A 20,905-nucleotide genomic window follows, 5' to 3' on the forward strand; every position below is an offset into this window, starting at 1 on the left:
TGCCCCACCCCAGAATGCCTGAGTCCGTGGTAGACACACTTGAGGGCTGCTTTCCCTCTTTAAGCCAGCCTAGCACCTACCATGAGCCCAGGAAGGAGCGCAGGCAGCCTGGAGTAATCTACACTTCCTGCTGGATGTATAGGTCCAGATCTCCACAATCAGGAGGCCCTTAAATCCTGCCTTAAATCCTGCAGGAACTTCCCCAAACTAAAATCTGCCTTAGAGGGGAGATTGGCCTCAGCTGCAACCCCCTTGGGACTATACTCTGCGGGAAGCATCCTCCTCTAGGAAGACCTAACAGCTCTGAGCATGGATCATGTGCCAAATTAAGTTTGGTGCCTTTGACCCCAGAACAAATCCTTCCTCAACCCCAAATCCTCCCTGCCACCAAGTCCTTCCAATATCTCCGAAGGCCATCAAAATCGCCTTTTCTCCATCTCCACCACCACTGAATCCCAGAGATCCTCAGCTTATCTGAAGCCATAAGGAAAGCCTCCTAATACTGTCAGGTCAGCCATCTCCAACCCATTCTAGAGAGCCACGGGGAAGCCTTCAGGAAATAAACGTCATCCCTGCTGAGAACCCAGCAGCACCCTTAGACCTCAGCAGAGCTGCATAGCCTGAGCCCCAAGCCCCATATCATGCCTCCCTCTGTACCTTGAGCCACACTAGCCTTCTCCCGGGTTCTCATCCCTATCATCCTTTGTCCAGTCAAGGAGTCTCTGCCTATGTTCTTCCCTCTGCATGAAATATGTTCCAACAAAATGCCTAAGATAATCAATGTAAAAAGAGGAAACAATCATTTTGGCTCATGGTTTCAGAGGCTTCCCTCCATGATCTATTGGCCCCGTTGCTTTGCACCTGTGGCGAGGCAGCACATCATGGTGGGGAGCACATGGTAGAGCAAGCTGCTCACCTTGTGGTGGCCAGGAAGCAGAAAGGAGAGAGAGGGAGAGACTGGCATCCCACAGCCCCCTCAAGGGCATGCCCCCAATGACCTAAAGCGTCCCACTGAGCCCCACCTCTTAAAGGTTTCTACCACCTTCCAAAAAAGCAAAGCTGAAGACTAAGCCTTAACACACGGGCCTTTGGGAGACACTTCAGATCCAAATTCTAGCACCGTCCCATTCACCCTGTTAGCCTGCACTCCTCCAGAACCCAGCTCCAAAGCCTTTCCTGCATCTCTGTTGGTTCTGTCCAGTTTGAACACCTACCTACCGTTCTTCTCATTTAGAACAGAGATGATATTTTACAGCTGTCTTCTGCACCTGCCTCTAAGCTCCATGGAGACAAAGTGGGCAACCTTCCTTTCCCCTGTTCTCTCCTTTCCCATCACTGTATCCCCAGCAGCTGGTACAACATCTGGTTGGTGCTCAATAAATATGTGTTTTGAGGATAAATGAGTGAATCAACTCTCTGAGGTAAGTATGCTGTTATCCCCACTTCACAGACACAGAAACTGAGGCTCTGGGAGTAGCCAGCTCAAGGTTCCATAAGTGACAAGTGGCAAGACAGGGGAGAGCCAAGTCAGAAGGCACAGCGCGCATTCGGAGCCACTTCAGGTCCTGCATGAGGTGCCTCGGCCTCAGTGTCTGTCTATCTTGCTCTCCCAACAGGCTCTGCGAGGGCTGTGAGGCTGGCCGGGTCTCCCCTGTCTGGCAATAGCCCGCAGAACTATGGAGAGCCTGAGTGAACTACAGAACCCGCTGCTGCCTGGGAGCCCCGCCCACCTCCGCAGCCCCGCCCACCTCCGCAGCCCTTATCCCTACGCAGAGGCCCCGCCCAGCTGGTCCTACCAGGAGAAGCTCTACTCCTACCTCCTGGGTGGTGCTGGCCCTGCTCACACCCACCAACTCCTGGACCCAGGGTCCCTGCAGCTGGCTGTGGAGGCCTGGTATCGGCCCAGCTGCCTCTTGGGAAGGGACAAGGTCAAGGAGCCCCGGGCAGGCAGCTGTGAGACCAGCTTCACAGAGGCCAAGGAGCCCCAGGCAGGGCCCACAGAGCAGTGCACGGAACCTGGCCAAGCTGAAGAGGATGTCACTATCCATACTGTGTCCTACGGGGTTCAAGAGGAGCTGCAGGGCCAGGAGGACAGCCAGGAGGAGGAGGAGGTGAGCAGATGTGTTTAAGATGCAGACTCCCAGGAGCAGAGGCAGATTTAACAGGCTTGGACGATGGCCCAGGAATCTATTTGCCACCAAAGGAAAGGTTCTTCTGACCCAGGTGCAGCCCACACTTTGAAAAACACTAGCTTAGCTGGGCACCGTGGCACACACCTGTAATCCCAGTGACTCAGGAGGCTGAGGCAGGAGAATGGTAAGTTTAAGGCCAGCATCAGCAACTTATCAAGACCATGTGTCAAATAAAAAATAAAACGAGTTGGGAATGTAGTGCAGTGCAAAGGTAACCTGGATTTCATCCCCAGTACTGAGAGAGAGAGAGAGAGAGAGAGACAGAGACAGACAGACAGACAGACAGACAGACATTAGCTTGTGTTGAATATTTATTAAGACAAGTGATAAATGACAACTACTTATCACTCAAAGATAACATTATTATTTTGGTGGATGATTGTCTACATCTCTTTTTATTCACATGGGTTTTTTCCTCTTCACCTTTCCCCCAAAGAGATCTTTCTATACATAGTTTCATAGCCTGGTTTTTCAATATTGCTCCATATAATTTAATATTTTCCACAAGGTGTTTTTTAAAGTTGTGTGGTCTTCCTTATGACTTCTGTCGTTTATTAACTCAATCTCCTGGTCACTGGGCATTGAGAGTGTTTCTCATCTTTCACACAATTGCTATGCTATGATGAACATCCCTGGATATAGAGACTTGCATTTTCCTGGAGATAAATTCCCAAGAGTAGATTCAGGTCTGTCAAGGCTTTTGGTAGAGCCGCAAGACCAACCTACACTCCCTGTCGCTCCACATCATTGCCCTGGATAGTACCTTTTTTATTTCTTTTGAACCCTTGCCAGTCTGACAGGGCTGGGGTGACCCCACTGTTCCACAGAGTGAGGCAACCTCCACAGAAAGTGAAAGTGAAGACAACTTCCTCACGCTGCCTCCCAGGGACCACCTGGGTCTTACTCTCTTCTCCATGCTCTGCTGCTTTTGGCCACTGGGCATCGCTGCCTTCTATTTCTCCCAGGGGGTAAGTACACCTGGGGCCCAGGGCTGCTTCTCTGGCCACCTTTCCCCACTGGAGGGCTTGACACCCTCATCTGCAGAATGGGGTCCTGGTGGGCTGGACTGTTTTGTGGGTGTGAGGCTGCTCCCTTACATCAGCACGTCTCTCTCCCTAGACCACCAAGGCCATCTCCAAAGGGGACTTCCGCCTGGCCAGCACCACCTCCCGCCGGGCCCTTTTCCTGGCCACACTCTCCATCGCAGTGGGGGCTGGCCTCTATGTGGCTGTGGTGGTAGCTCTGGCAGCTTACATGTCCCAGAATGGCCATGGCTAGTGGCCAGTAGAACTTGCGTCCTGATTCCCCTGGTCTACCTGAGGAAGCCGCGGGGCTTGGGGCTGCAGACCACGGAGAGTCCTGGCCCCCAGAACTATGAACATGGCGTGCAGAGCTCAACCTTCACTTCTTCCCACCCATTGCTCCCAGCCTCGGAGCAGGCTAGGATCACTGACAGGAAGCAGAATCAGGGCTGTCCACCCTGCCTACAAAGGCCTAGCCCAGCCCATTCTGCTCATTCTCTATAGGGTCTCCCACCCTGCAGGCAGCCCACCAGCTACTCACCAGCTTCCCCACAGAGAAAGAGCAGGAGGTTCCAGGGAAGGAAGGGGTTGCCAGGGGACAGGAGTCCTGACCTAGTCCTTTTAGCCCATCGGGGTCTTCACCTGGGGACAGCTTGAGCAGCTTCTCCCAAGTCTACTCTCTGGCCCCATGATGCCCCAACCCAGTCAGTCAGGAAGGAAAAACATGGAGACGAGGTGCACTGTCTGATTCTGGGAACTGTTTGTCTCCCCTGTGAGCAAGTAAGACCCTAGACCCTGGATAGAGAAGGGAGTCTCAGCATGTAAACTCTGAACCAAGGGCAGGACCCTGGAGCTGCAAGAAGAAAAGGCGAAAGCAAAGGCAGAGAGATTGAGGGCCCTGAAACACTGCTGGACTTCACGGGCCTCCCCCTGTGCCCCAGTTCCCCACTCCCACCATCCTTTCTGGGCTTTGCCTGTGGGGTCCAAAGCTGCTGTCCTCCCAGGGAGTCTAAGAGAACATGCCCTCAGCCCAGCCACAGGGCACAGAGCCCTAGGTCCAACCTGCAGGAAAGATGGCGAGGAAAGGGGGGATGAGTCTAGAGGAGAGGAGGGTCCCAGGAGAGGGGAGTGCTGAGGAGCCAGCTGAACTCAGGAGGATCTTTCCAGAGAAGGGGTCCTCTGAGCAAGGCCCAGAAAGATGAGTAGAATCCTCCTAAGGGAATTGTTTCCACATAACTCCTTGTCTTGGTGGGCAGGGCTGTGGCAAGGGCCCCCCTGGGGTTTCCAAGCTATTTAGATGCTGCCTGAAACATTCAAGCTGGAGCCAAATGGCAGCCATTTCTGAGTACTCTGCCAACATGAGGAGCCAGGTTGAGCTGCTCTCTCAAAGACCAGTAATGATTTCTCATCTCTGAATGCTGGGGGTTCAGTGGTTGGACCCCTGGCCAGGCTAGGGGCATTGTCACTGATATGTCAGGGTTGCTCTTGACACCTGCCTCCCACCCGCACCCATCAGGCAGACAGGCAGACAGCACCTCGGGAAGGCAGGCCCCTGGGGGCTCCAGTTACAAGATGATTGCTGCGAGATTTGGGGAATGTGGTTATTCCTGTGCCCCGTCCAGAGCTCAGATGGGGCTATGGCTCTACCCCCCACGAATCCTTGTCCCACATCTTCCCTTACATTATGCATCACCCAGCCCTCCAATCCCTGCAACATTGGCAGTTTTAATCCCCCTTATTGTATTTATTTATCCTGAAATAAACTTTTCTGTAACACCTGGTGCCCTCTGGGCCTCTCTTACTGTCCTCGCCTGTGGCCACCATGCCCACATCCCATGTTCCTCCAGTATTGACCTCCATCATCATCCCTGCTGCTTCTGACCCCCAGCAGCCTCTGGAGAGGACAAGCCCAGTTTGGGTTTCAGGAGGAAGGGTGGCCAGAGGCTCTGCCAGCCCAGGATGTACTCCTCTGGATGTAGGCAAATGGCCTGCATAGGTAAGACAAGGCAGGATCTATGCCTGGAGAAAAATCCTTCATAGGCTCAAGAGCCTCAGAGGTCACTTGAAGGAATGTGAGCTGTAAGGGTCCACAGAATTGCCTGGAGCTGCCAAGGGTGGATATAGGGTATAGGGAGCCAATGGCCCCTTTCCCCTGCTGTCTATTCTTGCGCTCCCCATATCTTCCATCCCAGGAGCTAATCCTGCTGCTGGTGGTTGGGAAGCTATCTCTACCTGCCTCAGGCTCTAGCCTCACAGCAAATCCCCAACATCTTCTTAGACCTGGACCACCTTGCTCCTGCCTGGGTCAGCAGAGGGACTGGCCTTGCCTTTAGACCACTGAGTATGGGAGACCTAGGCAGGTAGGTTATGCACACCATGCGCTCTGTGTGCACCTACTTGCACAGCTCTGCACTTCTGCACACTCACACACACATGCATGTGCGCACGTGCATGCACACCATCTGGGTTGGGTGTCCCTGGAAGAGATTAGTAAGCAGTATGCACTTATGGAAGGGTAGTCTGGGCAGAGGGTAAGGTCAACTGTGACACAGTCTCAACTTACAGCCTGGGCCAACCCTCAGAAGAGCCTGGATGCCCTTCAGAGTTGATACAAGGCAGAGCAAAGGGCCGAGTCTTCCTACCTTTTTATCGATCAGTCACTGGATGTGGGCCACCCGAAAGGGGTGTGACCTTGAGCAAGACACCTTTATTCAGCTGCAGTGACAACCCCCCACCCCCACCCCACCAAGGGAACTTGTTCTGAAACTGTTCACTGCCAGCACCTACAGCAGCTGGGGAGTTGTCCGTCCTTCCTGAAGGGCCCTGGTTGCCACATCACTGTGTCCACCTCATCCCACACTGAGCAGATGTGCCAGTGTCAACCCAGATCTCCTCTTCCCTTCCCTCTGCACACTGAAAGCCACTTCCAGGAGACTCTGTGACATGTGACCAACAGGCAGAAAAAGTAGAAATTGCAGGAGAAATAACCCAGGCTCCAGCCAATGACCAATGCGGGTAGATGGGTAAATAGCCTTGATGTCTTGCCCCTGGGGTGGGAGAAGACCAGTCCAATTCCCCACTGGTTCCCAGAGGTCCACAGCAAAAGTCTGCTCAGCAGCCTGCCCCTCCCTGCTGCATCCTCTGTCTTCCTCCCCACTTCTGCTCGCTGGTGTCACCTCCCAGTAAACTACCTGCCAGTGAACCCTTTTCTCACGGTTGGCTTTGTGGGGAGCCCAAACCCAGGCACACAAGTATGTTCACACTCACCTATATGCACCTGCTTGCACACACATGCACCTACACAGATAGACCTGTATCTGCACACACAGCCACGCAGCTCTGTATGCCTTCATTCACAGGCGCTGCCCACATGTGTACAAAAACTGCAGGAGCCCAGGCACCTGAGCACCCATCGTGCAGGGGTAAGAAGGGGGCATGGCAGTTGAGCAGTCTCACCTGGTCCCCTGCTCTGAGGCCTCATCCCATCACCAGGCACTGCCCAGTCCAGGCTCTGCTTGGGCTAAGCGGACTCCTCACAGCCCAGAAAATTCCCACCTCCTTCCCAGCCCCAGTATGTTATGCCAGGCCTTGAAAAGAAGAAAGCCAAGTGATTTTGTATTTGATTTGATTTATATTTATTTACTTTTGAGATGGGGTTTTGCCATGTGGCCCAGGCTGGTCTCCCACTCCTGACTCTGCAGTTCAAACCATCCCACTGCTCAGCCTCCAGAGTGCCGTGTCGCCTGGCTTGATTTACTATTTCCACCCCTTTCACCTCCCTCCCCACTCTCAACTGCAAATCAGGTTCTACAGGAGAAAGGGGGATCAGAAACGGGGCCCTGGAGGCTTCCCCTGCCCACCTCTACCCCTTAGGAAGGACCCATCCTGTGGAGCCTGGGTTTGTCCTTCAGTTCTTGGAGCACAGGCTCAGTGACACTCTGGGCGCCTGGATGAGGCCTGCCTCTGGCTTGCCTGGGGCGCTTGAGGCCTCCTGCTTCCCAGCTCTGCCTGTGCCTCCTGCCTGAGGCTCCTGGGAAGCTGGGGGGCTCCAGTCCTTCCCCTTCAGGCTGGCTTCTCGGGCTGGCAGAGAGAGGCTGGGGGCAGGGAGGGTCCCCTGGGTAAAGGTGCCCATGATGAGCTGCAGTGCCAGCACATCTGTGCAAATATTACCAATTATTTTGCTCACTATAAACACCCAGCAGGAAGGCAGGGAAGCAACCAACCCAAACTGTTTAAAATAGAAACCGAAATTGCCGCACAGGGAAGTCGGGGCAGCCGGCAGAGCAGGGGCCCTGCACCAAGAATCCAGAGTCTCCCTCCACCAGCTGCCCTCAAATGGCACCTGTTCCCACTGCCCCCCACCTCCCAACCCCACCACCATGCTCTCCTTCACAGCCAGGCAGGCATAAGATGGGCAAGGTCCTCACCTGGATGATGGAGGACTTAGGGAGGGGTGCTGGGCAGTATGCTGGGCTGGGAGGCCGGGGGCTGAGCAAGGTGGACACAGAGAACAAGGAGCTGAGGCCACCTAGTCTGTGGTGACCAGCTGCAGGGCCAGTTCCTGCGCTGGGTAGGCCACAGGGCCAAGGGTGCCATGTGGGAAGGAATGAGGAGATGACGTCCCCTTCACTGAATCCCAACCCCCAGGGAAGAAGGGGTATCCTAGGGTGGCAGGCCAGGGCCCGTAGCAGGGGGCTAGGCAAAGCAAGGACGCTGACCTGTCCCCACTTTGAATAAAAGGAATTTTTCTGATGGCGGAAATGACTAGAAACCAACTCACGAGGCCTGGGCAGCCTTCTCTGACCCTCCCTCCCTCCCCACAAACAAGCTGATGGACAGCAGGTCACGGTATACAGTCACACGGGCTGTCAAGTCAGTGACATACTTCAATGCAGTTAATAAATAGACCCCATCCTGCATCAAACCCTCCAAATAGTTCCCTTTCTGCTTCCCTGGCTCCTCTCTAGGACCCCCAGCCCTCCCCCCACCACAGAATGAAGGGTCAGCGGCTGCCACAGCAACCCCTCCCCAAATACATTGGTTCCTACTGGAACTGAACTGCTAATTAAATATCCCCAATGTCACCCTGCCTGCTGGCCCACGAAGCCATTCGCTGTCCAGCGCTCACAGCCTCTCCTCTTCCTGGAGAAGCTCCCCAAGCAGGGGCACTGGGCAAAGCAGCCCCTTTTGTGCACCCTGTATCGCTGCTGCTTTCCAGAGATGGTGTCAGCACATGTCCTGGCTCAGCCAGGCCAAGGCCCGCTCAGAGGGTGATTGTGAGTGGATGGTGCTGGGGCAGAGGGCAGGGCCAAGTCCTAGAGGACACGAATCCTGGAAAATTGCAGCACAAGGAATCTCGGAGGTGAGCAAGCCAGTCCTTCATACTATGGAAGAGACAACTGAGGCCCAGAGAAGGTGATAAGATGCCCAGTGTCACACAGAAGGCTATGAACCAAGGCCAGGTCTTGCTTCCCAGGCCCTGAAGTGGCTGACTAAGCTGGTGATGCCTCCTGCCACAGAGACACAGAAAACCCAGGGACATCTGCTGCTGCACCCTGTGCATATCAATACGCTCGCTTCCCAGGCCAGGTCCTGCTTCAGAGGAGTCCCCAGCCAGCCCCTCCCCAAGGCTGACATGGTGGCCCTTCTATTTTTGGTGGCATGGCCTGAGTGGGGCTGGAGGGTGACAACCTTGCTTTAACTTGCCACAAGCACCCCCAGGGGTTCTCACATCCTCTCCATGACAGGGGAGCTGCTACTCTGGACAGGTGAACTCCCATGGGGAGACTCAAATGTTCAGAGCAAAAATAAAAGTGCTCTCTCGTGCAGCCCGTCTGCATTTCCAAACACTCCCAACCCACATCCTTTGAACTGCCTTTGCCTCTCTCCCTCTGAAGTGCCAGGCAGGCTTCAAAGCCGGTTCCAACTCCAAGAGGAAGTGACAGAAACTCCTATAGGGCAGGGTACCCCCAGAGGTGGCCAGGAAGGGCACATAGGAAACAGTGGGCAGACATGTTTGTACCAGTGAGTGCAGCCAGGGTGATGCAAGAGAAGGCTATGTTAACAGAGCATCTTAAGTGCACAAAGGACCCTTTGGGCTCTCTACCACAGAGGCAGAGACTCCTGTTTTACACACAGGAGACTGAGGCTGGGGCAAAGGTCCACAGCTCCATGAATGGCAGCATGGCTTGTGGAAGCCAGGTGAGGTTTCAGCCTCACCCACTGCCTTCATTCCACCTGAAGCCAACTCCTGGTCATTTCCCCACTGGTCACCCTCCAGCCCTTCCCTGTGCTTCTGCTCAGAGCTGGCCAGGGATACAGTGTGACTCAGAGGCTAAAAGCACCACCTCCTTGCAGCCAGATGCATAGTTCAAGCTCCATCCTCGGCTGTGCAATCGGCTGTGCAATCCGGCTCCTTGATGTCCCCCCATCTGGAAAATGAGATTCCTGGGTGTGGCTACTGCCAGGGTGACTGCAAACATTGCAGAAATAAATACTTATGTGGCTCCCCATAATAGCATTGGATGTGTAGTAGCCATTATATGGAATTTCTTAAAGTGATCTCCAGGGCTGGGGTTCTAGCTCAGTGGTGGAGCGCTTGCTTAGCACAGGAGAGGCACTGGGTTCCATTCTCAGCACCACATAAAAATAAATAAATTAAATAAATGTATTGCATCCATGAAGGAGGAGGAGGAGGAGGAGGAGGAGGAGGAGGAGGAGGAAGAAAGAAGAAAGAAAGAGGTTATCTCCAGCAGACTCTGACCCTCAATGCCTTCCCTGTCAGAGTTCCTTACCACCTTCCCCACCCCACCAGAGACTAAAGCCAAAATCCTGGCTTATCCGGACCCTACTGATCCAGGGTGGACCCCACTGACAGCTAATAAAGACATGGACCTTGTCCCAAGCCCCCACCTTTGCACAGGCTCGTCACCCTCCTGGAATTCCCTTATTTTTCTATACTCCCCCAACTTTTTTTTATCTTCCAAACTGATATTTTAAAAAAATCTTCCCAGAGAAGTTTCAAGAAATTATCTTCTGCCAGCCTTGGTGGTACACACCTGTGATCCTAGCAGCCCCAGAGGCTGAGGCAGGAGGATGGAAAGTTCAAAGCCAGCCTCAGCAACTTAGCCAAACCCTGTCTCAAAATAAGAAATAAAAAGGGCTGGGGGTGTGGCTCAGTGGTAAAGCACCCCTGGATTTAATCCTCAGTAACACTCCCCCTCCAAAAAAAAAAATAATTATATATATATATATATATATATATATATATATATATATATATATATATATATAGTGCAGCCCTCTGTCGACTCACTTCCACCCCACACCACATGGAACTAACCACCCCTTTCCTGAGCTGCCACCACACCTGCTGACATGCGAGGCCACATCTATAACACATCTGCTCTTCTCAGAGTGGGGTTCGTGCCCACACCTGGCTTCAGTGGACTCGAGCTCGCTGTGAATATCACTGGGCAGAAGCCACTTGGCACACTCTGCAGACTGCCCCAGTGGGGATTCACTCTACAGAGGCTTCTCTCAGAGGGAGGATGGTCACTTCTTGCGGGAAGATCAGAGCAGGGAGGGGACCTCAAGGCGGGAGGGGCTTTACAGTTCAAAGAAGGATGAGACCAGAGAGCAGTGGGGACCCTAGGGTGCGGCCAGCCTCGGAGCATCCACATATCCAGGGCAGAACACCAAGCCTTACCCACCTGCTCCTTTCATCTGGGCTGTCATAAAGACCACCCTCTGCTGCTGTGAGGCCTGAAGACAGCAGGACAAAGAGCCAGAGTGATTGCTTGCCCTTCTTCTCTGGTTCCCTGAGGCTCTGGGCTGAAGTCAGAAAAGAGGTTCTTTCACACTTTTCTCTGCTCTCAACTCAGTCACAGGCCCTGGGTCACTTTTGAGTCACATCCTCCAAAGAAGTCCACAATTATAGGTGCCACTGCCCTGTCCACATCCCTTTCTGAAGCCATGGCTGGAGGCAGGAGCTGCTGCTCCCCAACCTACCCCCTTCCCATCACCCTGCCCCTAGTTCAGTGACTTGACCTCCCTCTTCATTTATTTTGTACTGTGATTTGAACCCAGAGGCACTCTACCACTGAATTACCTCCCCAATGCTTTTTATTTCTTATCTTGAGACAGGGTCTCACTTAGTTGCTGAGGCTGGCCTCGCACTCATGCTCTTCCTGCCTCTGCCTCTTGAGTCACAGAATTACAGGTGCACTCCCAGTTGATTCTACCTCTTGCTCTCTCTGCTGCTAAATCCAAGTCCCAAATCAGTTCTTGCTCAGACTCCTGCAAAAGCCTCCTAAACGACCTGTCACATGCTACAACATGGCTGAACCTCGAGGACATCGTATCCTTTTGTTACAAAAGGACACACACTGGATGACTCTACTTACAAGAGGTATGTACAGTAATCGACTTCATAGAAACAGAATATAGAATGGTGGTTTCCAGGGACTGTGGGGAGAAGTGGAAAGTTGTTGTTTAATAAATAAACAGTTTCAGTTTTACAAAATTAGAAAGTTCTCAGGGCTGGGGATGTGGCTCAAGTGGTAGCGTGCTTGCCTAGCATGTGTGAGGCACTGGGTGCGATTCAAAAATAAAATAAAGATATTGTGTCCGCCTAAAACTAAAAAATAAATATAATTAAAAAGAAAAGATTGAAAGTTCTGGAGATCAGTTGCACAACACAAGTATTTCACGCCATTAAACTGTGCACTCAAGAATGAGCAAAATTAGCTGGGCGCCGTGCCGCTTGCCTGTAATCTCAGCCGTCTGGGAGGCTGAGGCAGGAGGATCATAAATTCAAATCCAGCCTCAGCAAAAGCGAGGCACTAAGCAACTCATTGAGACAAAATAGGGCTAAGGATATGGCTCAGTGGTCAAGTGGGCCTGAGTTCAATCCCCAGTGCCAAAAAAAAGAATGAGCAAGATTGCCAGAGCCAGCAAGGAGCCAGGTGCCATGGTGCACGCCTGTAATCCCAGCAGCTCAGGAGGCGGAGGCAGGAGGATTTCGAGTTCAAAATCACTCTCAGCAATTTAGTGAAGCACTTAGCAATTCAGTGAGACCCTGTCTCTAATAAAAATACAAAATAGGGCTGAGGATGTGGCTCAGTGTTTGATCACCCCTGGGTTCAATACTCTGTACCAAAGAAAGAGAGAGAGAAAGAGAATGAGCAAGATTGCCAAATGCAGTGTCACATGCCTATAATCCCAGTGACTCAGGAAGCTGAGGCTGGAGGATCTCAAGTTTGAGGCCAACCTCAGCAACTAAGCAAGCCCTAAGAAACTTAATAAGACCCTGTCTCAATATAAAAATAAGGGCTGGGGTTGTGGCTCAGTGGTAGAGCACTTGCCTAGCACACATGAGGCACTGGGTTCAATACCCACCACATTAAAAAAAAAAAAGAATCAAAATAAAAAGGGCTGGGCTGGGGATGTGGCTCAAGCGGTAGCGTGCTCGCCTGGCATGCGTGCGGCCCGGGTTCGATTCTCAGCACCACATACAAACAAAGATGTTGTGTCTGCCGAAAACTGAAAAATAAACATTGAAAAAAAAATTCTAAAAAAATAAAAAATAAAAAAGGCTGGGGATACAGTCAGTAGTACAGCACTCAGGTTCAATATCCAGTACACACAAAAAAAAAGAACAAAAGAAAGAAAAGAAAAGAAAAATCAGAATGATAAATTCTATGTGCTTTTTACCAAAATTAAAAAAAAAAAAAAGACTGGAGCAAAATGATAAGAACAAAAGTCTAATAAATACTATGTTAAATCTGTCCAATAATTCTTTAAAGATTATTTAAATGAAAGAAAGAAAATTAAAGGAAGAGCAGAGTTGTGACTCAGTGGTAGAGCTCTTGCCCAGCACATGTGAGGCACTGGGTTCAATTCTCAGCACCACATAAGAAAATACATAAATAAAAATTTTTTAAAGTGTATCCAAAAAAAGAAAGAAAGAAAGAGAACCTCTGAAATGGTCTCCCTACTTCCTCCCTGGCCTCCATTTAGCTAAAGTAAACTTTCCTTAAGGCAAGTCTGATAGAGTTGACCTTCCCCAAATAAAATTTTGAAAGGATACTCATTTCTCCTAGATATAAATCCTAACCAGAGCAATTAGGCAAGAGAAAGAACTAAAAGGCGTCCAAATTGGAAAGAAGGAAGTCAAATTCTCCCTGTTTGAAGATGAAGTGATTTTATATACACAAAAACCTAAAGACTCTACCCCAAACTGTTAGAACTGATAAAATGAATTCAGCAAAGTTGCAGCACACAAGGTCAACATCCAGCTGTGTTGGGGTGTGGTGGTGTGCACACCATGCACACCTGTAATTTCAGAACTCAGGAAGCTAAGGCAGAAGGATTGAAAGTTCAAGGTGAGCCTTGGCCTAAAGACACTCAAAATAAAAATTTTTAAAAAGGACTGATAGAGCACTCCCAGGTTCAATTTCCAATACTGCAAAAAATCAACAATAATAATAACATTTAAAAATCTGTAGTGTTGCTGGAGAGTGAAGAATCTGGCTCTGCCAGCTGTGACCCTTCTAGCTAAAATAGGTAGGCAACCCCTGCTGGGATCAGCTGCTAACATTAAAATGGCTTTCTCAGCTGCAGAGGCCTGCAACTTACACAGGCCCACCCACTGAGAGAAGCAGAGAGTCTGGTTTCATCTTGAACTCCAGGTTCATATGAGATGTCTCATTCCTAAAACTTACTCTTATTCATGGACCCTAGCAGTGGGGTAAAGATGAGGAATGTCTGTAGAATACATTACATAATATTAAAAAAAAAAAAACCTTTCAGTTTTTAAAGTATCCATTTTGACTTAATTTTTCAAACCAGTCAGTATATTGTTAATATAGTGTCTTGCTTTGCCCTGGGAGTCTCCAGAGAATACCTTTAATTACCCTGGATTAGATGGAGCCTTTAGGAACCAGAATGGCCAAAGACAGATTGTTTCTGTAGGTGCAGATTCCATCATGTCCCATTTAGGACTGAAGTGCTAGGTGCTCTCTCTCTCTCCTGTTAGGCAAATTTAGGTGCTTCCACGGAAGTTATCTTCCCTGTACTTTGTTCAATGACATTTATATCCATATGTTTCCTTGTTAGTGCATTTATGCAAAGGATATATTGGAATCTAAGCTGCCTATGTTGTGTTTTTGTAAAATTATAAATAATGTTCATATAAAAAAAAATCAGTACACCAGTGATGAACTGACTGAAAAAGAAATCAAGACAGCAATTCCATTTACAATAGCTACAATCAATAAATTAATTAAATGCCTAGGAGCACAGTTAACAAAGCAGGTAAAAGAATTCTACAATTAAAATTATAAAATATTAAAGAAATTGAAGAGAACACAAAAATGAAAAGGTATCCTATGTTCATGGATTGAAAAAATCAATATTAAAGTTTCCATACTACCCAAAGTAATTTAGATTCAATGCAAAATACCAGTGACAGAAACAATTAATATTAGTATTTTTTATTTATCCCAATATGACAAAAATATTATCATTTCAATTCCAGCAGCTCAGGAGGCTGAGGCAGGAGAACTGCAAGTTCATAAGTCAGCCTCAGCAACTTAGTGAGGCCCTAAGCAACTCAGTGAGACCCTGTCTCTAAAGAAAATACAAAAAAGGGCTAGGGATGTAGCTCAGTGATTAAGTGCCCCTGAGTTCAATCCCTAGTACCAAAAGTGGGGGGGGGGGGCTAAGCAATTCATATATATATGTATATATATATAACATATATATTGTTTCACGATTTAATCAATTCTTTTTTGTGGAGGACTGGAACATTTCTTTCTTCATTTATATTTTGAGGCAGGGTCTCACTAAGTTGCCAAGGCAAGCCTCAAACTTATGATTCTCCTGTCTCAGCCTCCCATGTTGCTAGGATCACAGGCATGTGCCATTATGCCCAGCTCAGTATTCTAAAATTATTAATGAAATCTTCATATATATATATATACACACACACACACACACACACACACACACACACACAAAGTCGCTGAACTCTAGCATGTACTTTACACTGCAACACATGTCAACTCAAACTAGATACATTTCAAGTGCTCATTAGTCACATTCTACTGTACTGGACAGTTGTAGAAGAATATCAAAGGATGGTAAGCACAGGTGCCCCTGGGGAGAGATCTGGGGGGAATAGATAATCAGGGAGGGAAGAAATAACTTTATGTGCTCTTTTGCTCTGTTTGACTTCTGTTACCATGTGTGTACATTACCCATATCTTAAAATAAAAAAAGGGTGGGTGGCTGGGGAGGCTGAGATAGGAGGATTGGGAGTTCAAAGCCAGCCTCAGCAACGATGAGAAGCTTAACAACTTAGTGAGACCCTGTCTCTAAATAAAATACAAAATAGGATTGGGGGTGTGGCTCAGTGGTTCAATCTCCAGTACAAAAAAACAAACAAACAAAGGGTGGGGTGGAGATGTGACACAGTGGTTAAGCATCCCTGGGTTCAATCCAGTACCAAAGAAGAAAAGAAAGATAAGAAAGAAATATTCACTATTTTAAAAGTAAGGAAACTTGCACTGAAATTACAGAGAGGGATACAGAAAAGCTGTGGTGTCCAAAGTCAGGAATTCCAGATAGGCAGGGACAATGTGGAGGAGGTCAAGAGAGGGGAGCTTTTCAGAAGATGAGGGGGAGGAGGAGAAGGAGGAGGAGGTGCCCTGAGGTGACTTCAGATTTGGCAACTGGGACATTGCTCATCACTCATGAATGACATGAGAGCTGCTTCAGAAAGGGAAAGGGTGGAACAAGAATGTTGCCGGTTAGGAGGGGGAGGCAGTAGGTGACACCCTGGCAAGAAGACACACAGACTCCCACCTGGGAGCCAAGCCCCTGATAAAGACCTCAGAGCTGGTCCAAGTGGAAGAGCGGCTGGGGACAGCTCCAGGGAGCCCGGATGGGGAGGATGCGATAGAGACCCAGAGAGAACTGGCTGCTCAGGATGCCAACAGGACCTGGAACCAGCTGCTGCAGGGAACTGGGGAAGAGCCTGGCCTGGCCAAACGCAGGCAGCTGGGAGAGAGCGTCAGCCCAGCTCTTCTTTGGGGACTCAGACCCCCTTGAGAATTTAATGGCCACTATGTGGTCAGGCCCATAGTCCCTGAAGACCACCTCTGATTACAAACCTGTGCTAACAGTCCACTGTGACCTAAGGGATGTGGGCAAGATTCTTCCCCTGGCCTGGCCTCATTCTCTGCCCTCCTTACCTGTGTTTCCCAAGGGCCAATTATTGCCTCCACTTTGTAACAGGTTAGAAATTCTCCGGCTTAGAAATTATTCCTCCCTTCAGAAGCCAACTCCCTCCCCGAGGCACATTTAATTCTATTAAATTAGATTAAACTTAGTTTAATTTAATTAAGTCTTCCACTTGGTACAGACTTCAAGGTAAACGTTGCAAATCATAGTCTGTGGATCGGAGCTGTTTCCATCTCCTTCCTACCCAGAATTTTTTTTTTTTTTTGTATTTGGGATTGAAACCAGGGGGGCTTAACCACTAAGCCACATCTCCACCCCTATTTTGTGTTTTATTTAGAGACAAGGTCTCGTGGAGTTGCTTAGCACCTCACCTTTGATGAGACTGGCTTTGAACTCGTGGATCCTCTTGCCTCAGCCTCCCAAGCCACTGGGATTACAGGTATGCACCACCGCATCCAGCTCAAATTTTATTTTACTATTATTATTATTATTATTATTATTATTATTATTATTATTTTGGTGGTGGTGTTGGGGATTGAACCCAGGGCCTTGTGCATGTGGGGCAAGCACTCTACCAACTAGCTATATCCTCAGCCCTCAAATTTTATTTTTGAGACAGGATCTCACTAAGTTAGATGGCCCAGGCGAGATGTGAACTTGCAATCCTCCTTCTTCTGCCACCCAAGTCACTAGGATTACAGGAGTATACCACCACACCCAGTTTTTGGTTTTGTTTTGTTTTAATATATATTTTTTAGTTATAGATGGACACAATAACTTTATTTCTTTTTATGTGGCATTGAGGATGGAACCCAGGGACTCACACATGCTAGGCAAGTGCTCTACCACTGAGCCACAACCCCAGCCCCTAGTTTTTTTTTTTTTTGTTTGTTTGTTTGTTTTTTCATTTTATTCTTTATTTTCATAGTTTCTTGATAAATGAACATAATCCTCAAGAAAAATACACCATTGACCTTAAAGGCAACATTACGTAGCAAGCAAAAGCTGTCCCCTGACCCCTTCACAGAGGAGAAAACTTCAAGAAGGGATTTTCCATCTTCTGACAGTTTCACAATTCTGCATATCATCTGTGTACTTCAGGACCCAACCCATCTCTCATTTTCTCCAACTTCCTTAACCAAAAAATGTGTGTGTGTGTGTGTTGTGTGTGCATGCACACACAAAAGGCTCTTTCTACCTCCTTGAAAACGGAGCTAGACAATGCTTTGGAAAAATTACCCCAATGTGATGAAGCCATGCTGAGAAGGCTTCACAATTAGGGCTAGGTTTCTCCTCAAAGGCTTTTACATTCTCAAAATGTTACCATCAGTGTCTAAAATTTAAATCCAGCAGAGTCATGGTCCTGAGTACACTCTGTCCTAAACTTTTCCCAGAGCAGAATCATATGGGCAAGACGGGGGGGAAGGAGGAGTGGAATACTGAGCACCCATGGACAGTTCACAGAGAGGGTAGTGAGGGCTGAGGTCTTAGGATCTGCTGTTCACCTTGGCCTGATGTGCCTGGGCAGAGGACAGGGAGCCCTGGCTGTTCAGCCACAGTGCCCACCCCCAGCTCCCTCACTATGTACTGCCAACCTTCCATACTCACAAAGGATCCCTGCACCATCAAGAGCCTCAAAAGTCCCTTTTAAGGTATTCAGCTGATGGCTTCAGCCCAACCACTTGCCACTTTCTGAGTTCCTGAGCCCTTCTTGGTTTCTGGCTGGGCAGTCACAGTGTCTTGATACGTAGCACATCATGGCTTTTGGGCCACCTGAAACTTGATCTGAGAAGCCAGCTGGTAGAGGCTGGGGACCTGCCCTGTCGATGGTGAGTGCTGTGGCAGCCTAGGGAGGTCCTTGTGCAGGGATAACCTGGGGCCTGTTAAGCTGCTCCCTTTGAGGCTTTCTGGGTCTGGTGCTCCCGTTTTGCTCTCTCCCTCTGCTCCTGCTCCCTCTGAATCAACTGCATCATATCCCGATGCCACTGCTGCAGCTTCTGCTCATAGGTGGCGAGGTCCTCTGCCTCACAGGTGGGGAGCTCTTCCTTGACAAGCTGCGTGGTCAGAGTCAAAAGGCTTTTTGACTCAATTCGGCCCAGAGCCTGAAGCTTGGACTGTGAGGCCTTAAATCGTTCCAGGTATCTGGGCAGCTTGGATTGTTCTGGTTCCTCTATGTCTAGCAGCTCCACCAGGTTTTCAGAGCCCTGGCTGTCGTCACTTTCTTGGGACTGTTTCTCAGAAGTTTCTTCAGCTGGGGAAGTCAGCGTGTGCAGCACTCCTTCTAGCACATCGAGCACTTCTCGACACAGCTTTCCGTCTTCTGGGGAAGAGGCCACTTTCTCCATCACTTGAAGGGCTCTGTCAAGGTAGCCTGGTTTCCACATCAGAGGCATGTTGTTGTACACAGCTCGTAGCCCATGCTGCAATTCCACCTTCCCAAGAAGTGCATAGCCATACAACTGGGAACTCAAACCCACTGAGTTCTTTTGTTTTAGGCCTGGAAGTAATAGGGATGCACCAAAGTTCCTCTCTTCTTCCCAACTGAAGTCTGTCTTCTTTTCCAGACAGTGGTATAAAACATACAGGGAGAGAAGCTGGGTGGAAGGCACTTCAAAGGCTTCTTGCATCATGATCTCAAAAACCACAGATAAAGCATCTTTGTAATTTTCTTTCTTTATGAAAGAATCCATCAGTAAATTGAATGTAAAGTTATCTGGAAAAATTCCGTATTGAACCTTATTTACAAGGGTATACAAAGCTTTGTCTTCTGCACCATATTTTAGACACTGTCTAATCCAAGTGTGGATAGTCCAGTCTCTTAGGTACCAGCAGTTGGGACTATGTCGAAATTTGTAAAGGTAATATTCTGCATGATCTATCTCTTCTCGAGATGAAATGTTGTCCACAAACCGTGAGATTGTTAAAGAACTAACAGGCAACTTTCTCTCATATGTTTGGTCCATTAAAGATGCGAGATCAGCTTTTTAATACGTTGAGTCTGGGTCTCCTGAAGTTGCTCAGACTTTAAAACTGCAATCCTGTGTCTCACTCTCTGGAGTTGCTGGATTACAGGCAAGCACCTCAAGGTGACAATGTTCTTTTTCTCTTGCTTCCCATTTGTGGCTGTCCACATATGCTGCAGAAAGCAGACATCTTTTTCCCCCGAATGGCTTCTCTAGCAACCAGATCCCCAAAGCATTTGCTCTCTTCTGGAAAGCTTGTCGCTTCTTTCATTCAAGGAATGGAGTAATCAGGGGCCTAATGAAGAAGCCCCACCAGGGCAGCAGTCACCAACCTGCCGGGGAGAGGTGAGGCAGGTTGCAGCCAGCGCCGCACCACAGGGGCCGCCATCTTGGAGCGTCCTAGTTTTTGTTTTTAATTGAGATAAAATTCACATAGTATAACTGATTTTTTTTTCTTTTTTCTTTTTTTTCCCCAGCACTGGGGATTGAACCCAGGGATGCTGTACCTCTGAACCATGTCCCCTGCCCTTTTAATTTTCTTTCTTTCTTTTTTTTTTTTTTTTTGAGACAGGGTCTCACTAAGCTGCCAAGGCTGGCCTTGAACTTTCAATCCCCCTGCCTCAGTCTCCTGCATAGCTGAGATTACAGAAGTGCACCACCACAAACAGCTGCAATTGACTATTTTAAAGTGTACGATTTAGAGGCATTTAGTGTGTTCACAATGTTGTGCAGCTACTGCCTCTCTTCAGGTTGAAAACTTTTCATCACCCCAGAGGAACACCCACGCCTGTGAACAAATTACTCCCCATTTCCCCTCCTTTTCTCCCCCGGCAACCATCTATGTACTCACCTGTTCTAGCTACTTAATATAAAAGATAACATGCTGCAGGTCGTGATGGCGCATGCCAGTAATCCCAGCCGCTTGGGAGGCTGAGTCAGAAGGATCAAGAGTTCAAAGCCAGCCTCAGCAACTTAGCAAGACCCTAAGCAACTCAGTGAGACCCTGTCTCTAAATAATATACCAAATATGGGTGGGGATGTGGCTCAGTGGTTAAGTGCCCCTGGGTTCAATTCCTGGTACCAAATATATATATATATACATATATATATATATTTGGTGTGTGTGTGTGTGTGATGCAATAGGTGACTTTCTGTGTCTGGCTTCTGTCACTTAGCATGTTCCTGAGATTTATCCATGCCGTAACAGGTATCAGTACTTCATTTTTCCCCCCTGGTCTGGGGATTGAATCCTGGACCTCATGCATACTAAGCATAGTCTCTACCACTGAGCTACACCCCTTGCCCCACTTCCTTCTTATTATTTTGTTTGGGGAAACAGTCACATATATATGATCAAAATTTGCTTTTTTTTAACCATTTTTAAGTTTACAGTTCACTGCCAATAATTATATGTACAATGTTACACAGCTATCATTACTATCTATTTCTAAAAGTGTTTCATCACCTCATACAGAAACTCTGT

At 48.7% G+C, this 20,905-nt stretch overlaps 2 protein-coding genes across 2 annotated transcripts; one reads left to right on the plus strand and one right to left on the minus strand.

The window, feature by feature from the left end:
- Positions 1-1,676: 1,676 nt before the first annotated feature.
- Syndig1l (synapse differentiation inducing 1 like) lies at positions 1,677-3,470 on the plus strand. The gene is made up of 3 exons (XM_076848096.2): positions 1,677-2,111; positions 3,020-3,160; positions 3,312-3,470. The coding sequence occupies exons 1-3, from the start codon at positions 1,677-1,679 to the stop codon at positions 3,468-3,470; spliced, it is 735 nt and encodes a 244-aa protein (XP_076704211.2).
- Positions 3,471-17,360: 13,890 nt separating this feature from the next.
- Positions 17,361-19,457, minus strand: LOC143393683 (small ribosomal subunit protein mS27-like). The gene has a single exon (XM_076848097.2). It carries the CDS (start codon positions 19,420-19,422, stop codon positions 18,343-18,345), a length of 1,080 nt encoding a protein of 359 aa, XP_076704212.2. The 5' UTR covers positions 19,423-19,457; the 3' UTR covers positions 17,361-18,342.
- Between the last annotated feature and the right edge of the window lie 1,448 nt (positions 19,458-20,905).

This window comes from Callospermophilus lateralis, chromosome 3, assembly GCF_048772815.1.
Source record: "Callospermophilus lateralis isolate mCalLat2 chromosome 3, mCalLat2.hap1, whole genome shotgun sequence".
NCBI lineage: Eukaryota > Metazoa > Chordata > Mammalia > Rodentia > Sciuridae > Callospermophilus > Callospermophilus lateralis.